The sequence below is a fragment of the Amia ocellicauda genome, chromosome 1 (assembly GCF_036373705.1).
Source record: "Amia ocellicauda isolate fAmiCal2 chromosome 1, fAmiCal2.hap1, whole genome shotgun sequence".
Taxonomy (NCBI): Eukaryota; Metazoa; Chordata; class Actinopteri; order Amiiformes; family Amiidae; genus Amia; species Amia ocellicauda.
This window is the reverse complement of record NC_089850.1, coordinates 57706219-57715812: the sequence shown is the minus strand read 5'-3', so window position 1 is coordinate 57715812 and position 9594 is coordinate 57706219. Positions and strand designations below refer to the sequence as shown.

The following is a 9594-nucleotide window of genomic DNA, read 5'->3' as shown; positions in this document are numbered from 1 at the left end:
TTCTCACTGCTGCTTGGGTGTTAACTAGTGTAGCGCATTGCACCCAAAAAAGTGTTCAAAATGTAGAAGAGCAAGACGGCTTTGTAACATTGATAACACATCCTCGGATGGGTCTGCTGAAGAAACAAAACACACCTCATTCCTTGCGCATGCTAGTGCAGCCGGTTTAAGCCCACGACGCTACACAACACTAATACAAAAGTGTTACATCAAATATAGCACTATTGTTGTTTGATATGCATATTGATTAAATTCGCCAGGACGAAAGCGAAATGACTTAATAAATAATTATACAAATGAATGCCCTTATGCATGATGCCTTATGGTGCATTGGGAGGTGCGCAAATACACAATATCTGTAATGCATTATAGTCTCCAGAATATCTCCAGTTTAAATAACAGTATATGCATGGGGCAAACTGGGGCACTGGGGAGGAAGTGCTGCCGCGGCTCCCGTCCCCTGTGGTCCCAGTGCGCCGCTCGCTGCGCCTTTAAGACCGGGGGTGTGGGCTTGCGCGCCGGCGCTCCGTCATGAACCATTCATGAATCAGTCCCTGCTGGAGGAAGCGCGGTCCCCCGGGTCGTTCATCTGGCACGGAGAGGCTATGTGCTCCAGTTTCTGCGCTCGGCTTTCGAGGGGGGGGTCCCGGATAGGAGCGCTGCCCCAGTTCCGCTCTTAACGCATTTGGAGAGGAGGCGAACCCCCCTGGGCTCCACAGTCATGCCCGTGTGCGTCCCGCCGCACCAGGAAGCCTAACCCCGGCGCTGCTGCGCGGAGGAAACCGAGCTGCGCGCTTCTCTTTTTTCGGTGACTGCGATCAGCTCTTGCGAAACGCGGGTCCGCTTCCTCCCATGGCCCTCCGGCTGCCCTGCGCGCTGTGACGCCGGCCGGCCGGGGAGGGGGCTTCGCCACAACCACAAGTCCATGGGACCCGAAAATGATGGCAGCGAAAGAGGATCTCTACACCAAAGTCACCCCGCGGCGGCAGCGCCAGCTCCGGCCGGGCACCATCAAGCACGGGTCCAGCCTGGACGTGCTGCTGTCCATGGGCTTCCCCAAGACCAGGGCGTGAGTATCTGCGGACATCCGTGTTGCCCCCGCGGCCCCCGGCGGCCCTGGTCCCGCTGCTGTGGGTGCCGGTGCCGGTGCGCAGTTACCCAGCAGCCCGTTACGTGTCTGGAAACGCAGCTCGGTGTCTGAGGGGAGGCAGCCGGTGTTGTGAAGGGTGTCGGGCCTGAAGTTTAAAGGGACATTGTGGTTTTGTGTATTGTAGTTGTTGTTTTTAATAATAATAATTAATAGGGCTAATGATGATAATCAATTCTGCGCTATAGCCAGCGCTTAGTTTTAAGTGTTTATCTGTTTTCGTTTGCGATTAATTTATTTGTTTATTATGTGTCTGTCTTCTCTCAATCTGTAAAGTGCTCTGTGGCCACCCTGCGAAGGGCGCTATACAAATTGATTGATTGATTGATTGATTGATCTGGGATCTGTAATGAAACGGCTTTGCTTCTGGTTCCGCTCACCGCAGCGCAACTTTAATTTAGCCTTAGTTACTAATGACTAATTTAGCCTTGCGTATCGCTCCGTAGATGTGCGCCAGCTCGGCTCGGCTCGGCTCGGCAGTGGCTGGGATGTGAAGCTTTCATGCGCGTATGTGAGTGTGTCCTCAGATACGGTATAAATGGTCTAGTTTGAACCCCTGCAGGCCGCGGTAGTTGCGCTTCGTCGGCGGTGCCCTGCTGAGTCCCCTGAGAGCCACAACCCTGCAGGTTTCCAGGTCTCTCTGAACCATCAGTCCCGGCCTACCTGCAGCACAGGGACCAGGTCGGGCTCCCGGCGCTGCACTGTAACGGCTGCCCACTGGCGACTGCAGCGTCTTGCCAGCAGAAACCAGAAACCAGAAACAAGAAACAAGAAACAAGATGCCTTTAGCGGCCGCCGGGATCCCAGGCAACTCAGCCAGCAGTACCGCAGTGAGAGCAAAGTCCAACACAAACGCACACAGAGACAGACAGACAGACAGACAGACGCACACAGAGACAGAGACACACAGACAGACAGACGCACACAGAGACAGACAGACAGACACAGAGACACACACACAAGACACACAGAGACAGACAGACACAGTCAGACACACAGAGAGACAGAGACACAGACAGACAGACAGACACACACAGACAGAGACAGACGCACACGGAGACAGACAGACAGACACAGAGACACACACACAAGACACACAGACAGTCAGACACACACACACACAAGACACACAGAAACACACAGAGACAGACAGACAGACACAGTCAGACACACACACACACAAGACACACAGAGACACACAGAGACAGACAGACACAGTCAGACACACAGAGAGACAGAGACACAGACAGACAGACAGACACACACAGACAGAGACAGACGCACACGGAGACAGACAGACAGACACAGAGACACACACACAAGACACACAGAAACACACAGAGACAGACAGACAGACACAGTCAGACACACACACACACAAGACACACAGAGAGACACACAGAAACACACAGACAGAGACACACAGAGACATAGACAGACACAGACATAGACAGACGCACACAGAGACACACAGACACAGTCAGACACACACACACACAGTCATTGGGAGTGTATGTGCTGGAAGTGTGTTATTATTTGGATCCAAATTCGTGTTAGTAATGTTATGTTACAAATTGTTACAAACAATTGATTAATTTAGTTACACAGAGCATAGCATATCTGTTACATAAGGGTAGTGGGCATGCTTTATCCACATCATTGCCCAGTGGTTTTATTCATTTGACTGTCTGCACAGATTCTGTATATTGACATAGGTAAACATCGCAGTCACTACTTGATCAGCTCATTTTTTGTCATTTTTTGTCATTTTCCTAGCATTCAAGAGTGCATTTCTTTCTTCCCCTGACTTGTTTTACATCGCCTTTTCCTTCTGCCAGTCAGTAGTGTCAGTACACCACAGATGATGTGCTGTCAGCTTCAAAATCGGCTGTGTAAACAATGGTTGGCAGCTCGATTCCCACGATGTCTTCACTGGAATGATAACCTAATTAGCAATATCTTTAAATAAATGTTTTATTGAAGTCATCATCAGAGTTCATTTTGAAGGGCACTGCTGGGTATTTCGACTGGAAAGTGAGTTGTGCCTTATCACGTAGAGTTACAGGCCGCTCTTTCTGTTGATCGCAGCAGGCCACAAACCGTTGAAGGCCAGCGTTATTTATCTCGGCAGTGGATTGTCCCGGCCAAATGTGACTGTAACAATCCAGCAGTACAGCAACAGCATGCCAGCAAACGACAGCTACAAAGAGGATTTATGGGTATAATTTCCGTGGGAGAGATTTGTGCGGGTGTGTTATACTTTCAAATCTGTAACGACAGCGGGGTTTTCTGGATGCAGTTTTGCTGTTGGGGAAGGTCGCACTAGAGTTTCAAAATAATAATAATAATGATAATAATAATCTCAGTATATGTCTTGAGCCGTGCCTGAACACTTTGTCAGAAATTCAGCTCCAGTTCTGCCGTGTTGCTTCGATTCTGATGTTCTGTTTCTCAACAAAAGTGCTGTAATTTGTTTATCTCTGAAAAATAAAATCCAGGTAGAAGTCCAAAATATGTAAATGCAAAATATATTTGCTGTATTTCATTAGTTTATTTAAATTATCTTTTGATAGAAGTGTGACTTTTCTCAGTTCTGGTATGAAAGTCCCAAGTTAACATAGGGTGTATAACTTTGTATATTCAACAGGAATCCTTACAGTTTTCTGTATCCTTAATATATCATTGATCTACACATTGATAAATAAGTAACAGCTTTACGAACAGTATGTATTCAACTAAATTAATCATTTATCAAATAAGTTGATAAGTACAGGTTTATGAACTGTATATATTAAACTAAATCGATATTTTTTCAAGTGAAAGACATGAAAACTATACACATACTGCATATGCATCTATATATGGACACATGGCTGACTCTGCTCGCTTGGGCCCTGTTTTGAGTGGCTGACAGGAATTCACGGCCATGTTTCCCTGCCGAACGTCTCGAAGGTCATTTCAGTTGTAAGGCTGGCGTTGTGCGCTGGGGGAGAGTAACACACAGCTGAGAGACTGGGTTCAAGGGCTCCAGTGCACTGCGGAGAGAGCAGATTGAGATCGGTGTGTTTCGGTGTGGCACACTAGTGGGTGATATTTAGATGTTTAGTTTGGTATGTATGTTTTAAACTTTGCTTCTGTCAAGTCTGGCATAGGCACTGTAAGCTGGCTTGGCAGTTTCAAGGTCGTGGAACAGACTAAAGATTTGTCTAGAAGTGTCTAGGAGGGAAACTGGGGATATACAAGGGGAGGATTGGAAAAAGGAATGCAAATTGGAAATAACCAGAAGTGACAAATGCATAGACCATCCAGTTTAACCATCCAGTCAGATTAACCCTTCGCACTTGACGCAGTTCTCGTCGGTGTTAGAAAGTCTCGCTAGTCCACCGCTTCCCTCGCATGACTAATCATGAGTAACGCGGCCGGGAGTCCGCAGACCCTCGACATGCACACGTTGTGGGTTAACGTGTATTAGAATTAGTAGACGGACTAACCGGTTACTGGAAGTTGTGTCTCATCGTATCTTTCTTTTTTTTTTTAAATTTAAGCAGTGAAGAATTATGACTGGTGACTGGGGTGGCAATGCTCTCTCGCTTTCCTAATGTGGTGCGTTAGTGGTGGGGAACCCTGGTCCTGCTAATTTCTGTTTCACCTCAACTGTCAATTACTGCATTGAACGACTCATTCACTAAAATGGAGCATTTGGGGCAAAAAGAGACTTTAAACCTTGCAGAACTGACTGTGGCTCTTCAGAACTTGTGCGCAACCTGAGCGAATTCCACATCACTGAAGCAGTCCTGACCAAGTCTTTACTTAGGGCCCTGCAGCCATTAATCTGTTGAATACGTTTTGCCTTTTTGGTTTCGGGGCCGCAGAGGGTCTCTCCCTCTGCATTTCAGTTTGTGTCAGAGCCTTGCTGTCTGGTGGGGGATGCACTTCTACAAAAGAGGCTCCACCAGGGTTCCTCCCCACAGGGTTCAACTACTGTCCTACTAGGGTACTACAGTGTCCCATTGTTGGTTCAGCTGGGGAAACAGTGCTGAGACTGAGCGATGTGGAGGAAAGTACTGTACACACACACACAGAGGCCCGTTCATGCCATTCGTGAGCAGTGCAAATGTTCACGAATGGCATGAACGGGCCTCTGTGTGTGTGTGTACAGTACTTTCCTCCACATCGCTCAGTCTCAGCATATCCAGATCCAGGTTTTGTCATAATCAGACAAGGCCGCGACTCCTGTCCTAATAGCTACTGTTTTTAAGTTTATTTAAAAACTTTTATTTTTAGGTACTTGGGGTGAGGGAAATGTGTACTTTTGGTGCTGACTGTTGCAAACGAATAACCTCTGCATCCTTGTTTTTGAAAATGTGTTCCCGACACTGTCGTGTACTGTTGCGTGTGCTCGACCCCACTCTGTGCGTGTTCCCGCGGCTCCACACGGCCTGACATTGCTCACCTGCTTCTGATACATGTTCCACTCAGCTGGTTCCCCCTAGATAAAACAATAAAATCATATCGAATCAGAAATAAAGATATGCCTGCCGTCATATATATGGTATAAGCGATGTTGGATGTGATTTGGTTTTTCATTATTTCTGCAAACACAGTTGATGGTTGTTATTTATTGGTCATCTTCACCGTGCAACTTCACAAGGGGGGGGCCACCGTTGAGTGGCCAGCTTGGTGAAAGGACAGTATGATGTATTTTCTGTGAGAAAGCTAATCAACCTCTGTGTTCCTTTGTCCTGCCCTAGAGAAGTCGAATTAAGTTTGTATAGTTATGTGTATAGCTAGTGCCCCTGCATGAATAGTTGTACTTCAGCAAATCTCCCCTCCTTCATTTCTGTAATTTACTTTTGGATAATAATACATTTCCCAGTCTTTGTGATCATTAACCTATTAAGTGAGCTCACAAACCTCCTATAGTCTTAACTAGTTTGGTTGTGCATATAGCGTCCTGCACGGGAGTCATCTTGCATGGAGCAAAACGTTCAGCGCTTTGATAACATGATGGCGAACTTGAGAACCAGGCATTTCAATGGAGCCGTGATCTGATTTGATGAAAAACAAAACGTGAAACATGGACTTTCCATTCTGTGATTATTAATGACCTTCAAAGAGTTGTGGCTTGGAAAAGCTGATGTTTCTTTTTAAAAAAAATTGTATATCTGCCACCAGGGTGTGATTCAGAAGTGCTGCGTTCACACTATCGAGCTTCGTCACAAGCGCCTGTGAGGTTTTCTGCGCCCGTTGAAAGAGCAACCACTGTCGCGCGCCTGCGTCAGCCTGAAACAGTGCGGGATTGTAGCAGGGCTTGTGTGGTGTATAGAGATGTTTTCTTGTGTGAGGGGCACAGTGACTGTCCTGCCAGCATCGATTTAATAGTGAAGATGGACTTCACTCTTTTTTTGGAAAGCAAAATCGGCATTGAAACCATGTCCGAGTCTTGACCTCCATCCTGTAGAGAGGAAGTTGATCCTGCAAATGCCCTAGCAGTAAAGCATACCAGCACTACTGCAGGCCAAGGGTGGGCGTGTATCCGACCTGATGAAAGACCCAGACACCCCCTGGCTTTAACTGTGGCTGTGCTGTGCCTGTGGTTCTAATCACATAGCTTATCAAATTGAAATCTGTACCCGGTCTCCACGACTAGTGTGAACAAAATACTTTACTACTCGCATGTGTTTGTCTCTCATATTGGCACTGTGGAGTCCACCCCCCCCCTTTGCCCTTCATATAGCAAGAGGCTCTCCCTGAGCTGCGGCTACAGAGCTATAGAAAATAGCCACAGTGTGAACCAAGAAAGCCAGAGGCCTTTTAGTACATTAGCCGGCCAGTGCCCACCTAGCTGTGACGGAAAGGGTTATAAATACTCTGACTGCTTCTCTTGCCGTGGGCCTGACCTACAAAAATGTCTTGGGCGACGTCGAGGCAGAACTGTCCTGATTTCAATCTTTTTGTGTGTGTCCTCGCTCTTCTCTCTTGATAGCATTTTGAATCATTTATAAATCCACCAAATCCATCAGGCACTCTCTTCCTGTCGAGAGATTTGAAAATTGCTTTTGTTACAGAGATGGGGAGATTGGGACGAGGGGGAAGGGGGGGGATCAGAGGATGAGAAAGAAAGGAGGGAGGAACACAATAAGCTTTTAGAACTGATCGGAAAAGTATCAAACGAAGCCTGACACACAAGCCCCCGCCTTGGGCAGAATAACTGCGCCTCGGCTGACTTTCCTCACCGAGGTCACCGTTTACACAGAGGTTACATTTCAGTTGCGTTCCCGTCGAGGTTTGCAGTGTTTCTGCAGGAGGTTAATGACGCATGGTTTTGAGACTTGACTCTTTCTTTTTCGATTTGGGCTTCTTCACAAGCGAGATGGATGTGTATTTGTTGTCATTCCGTATTCATTTTGGTCATTTAACAGATATTTTGTTCTTAATATACAGCTCTGGAAAAAATGAAGAGACCACTGCAGTTTGATCTTAAATCAGCATCTCTACATGTATGGCAGCCATTCCATTCCATTCATAGTTTTATTTGGGATTTGGGAAAAATGTTGTCAGTAGTTTATAGAATAAAACAAAAATGTTCACATGCCTATAATAATCAGTCGGAGTTAACATTATTTTAGCCCCCCGATAGAACTAGGAACCAGAATGCAGTGGACCGGGGTCTGAGACGAGGTCCACAGTAAGGAAACAGTAACTGAAGCTCATTATCTCAAAGGGTTTTTGATGACGCTAACTTTCCGACTGAGATATGACCGTTAACCGCTCAGTTTCCTTGTCAGTGTTGAGATCCTGTCTCATTTTTATTTATTTATTTGCTTTATTGCAGTTTGGACCTCAGTTTTTAAAGAAAGACTTGTAACCGTTCTGTAGAGCTTCTGCAATTCAGTTTTTCAGGGCTTCTCCAGAGACGTCGGGAGGTCTTTCCATCTTTCGGCACCATGAAAACTGAACACATGGCATTGTGCTCTTATCTCCCAAGTGATACAGTGAGCGCAGACCTCAAAACAGCTCCGTCCATCTACTGGGGAACAGCAAATAATCCCAGCAAACCCCCCAAAAAACAACCCTTTTCTTGATGTTTACTTTTAAAATGGTTTTGTAATTTCTTTGTAATTTTAACATTTATTATTATTATTATTATTATTATTTATTATTTATCTAATTTCCTCTTACACAATATAGTACATACATAGTACGGCCCTGTTTTCACTATCGTTCAGTCACTTCTGCATTCTTCGGCCCGGGCTGATAATTTTCCATTACCCTTTTGAAGAAGCAGGGGACGTACGCAAAACTAAACAAAACCAAAACAGACAAAACAGACTGACAAACAACAAAAAAGGCAGGGCCCGTAGCTGTGAAATGTTACAAGCGCTGTTTCTGATGAGATGACAACTATTCTGAGCAGTTGTGTACGGCGGGCTCGTGTTTCTTGTTGACTAGACTGTTACTCTGTAATCTTTTACGCAGCTGGACTGATATTCCAGGCAACCAGTAACAGGATTATAACTGTCCCTTTTGTTTTTTTTTGTAAGTGAAGTTTGGTCTGACCACTCCGAAAAAAAAAAAAAAAAAAAAATATCCACAAATAAACTGGTCAGACAGACTGTACTGGACTAAGGATGATGGAGGAGGTGGTGGGTGAGGTGTGTGTTGATTCGCTCGCATGTCTTCCAGAGATCCTTTTGGTTTTCTCAGCTGTGTTGTGTGCGCGGCCTGCGTCGTGCCGGGGGCTGTGGAAGTGCGTGTGGCCAGACGGGCCGTCCCCTTATGTTTTGTACAGTTTCTTCAGCCTCGCTGAGCATACAGGTTCCACAACACCAACCACTCGCCAAAAGACCCAGTCCTATTTCGTTTTGAAATGCAATCACCGTTTTCGTGTGTGTATTTCTGGCAAGGCCCGACTCTCAGTCCAGGTGTGTGTATGTGTGCGGGGGTGGGGGGGGCTGCTGCTTTCAAATGCAAAGGCACTTGTGGCTTCTTCACGATAACAAAATTAAGAACTCCTTTTTATGGGAGGATGGAAGGAAGCTCGTCTGATCGAGGCTTAATGCACTGACCAGTGTGGAGTTCTCGTCGTGTAACGGTCATGTGACACGGACGCCGTTGATGTCAGAAAAACAGTAGTCGCTGTGTCTGCGAGTGTCGACAGAACGCTACAGTGCGCTTTGGGTTGCTCAGCCGAGCCTGTGCACAGTGGAAAGTCTGAAACTGCTGTGTGTGTTGGCCTGTGACCCAGAGTCCAGTCATCACACACACACATACACGCACACGTGAAACACTCTCTCACACGCACACACACACACACACACCGGAGAAGTTCATTGTTTCCAGTGGCAGGTCCTGTCTGTTTCTCGCACGTCTGTTTACTGATGAAAGTTCAGAATTTCTATGTCATCTTTCCACTGTCAAAGGTTGGGCTCTTTTTTTCTTTTTCA

At 46.3% G+C, this 9594-nt stretch overlaps 1 protein-coding gene across 2 annotated transcripts in view; it reads left to right on the top strand.

Moving 5' to 3' along the window:
• Positions 1–89: 89 nt before the first annotated feature.
• LOC136754483 (ubiquitin-associated and SH3 domain-containing protein B) overlaps positions 90–9594 on the top strand; it is a 48418-nt gene continuing 38913 nt past the window's right edge. For both annotated transcript variants that reach the window (XM_066710522.1, XM_066710521.1), the window contains exon 1: positions 90–1069. In XM_066710522.1, coding sequence (XP_066566619.1) covers positions 939–1069 — 131 coding nt within the window. In that variant the 5' untranslated portion in view covers positions 90–938. The remainder of the gene's footprint in view (positions 1070–9594) is intronic.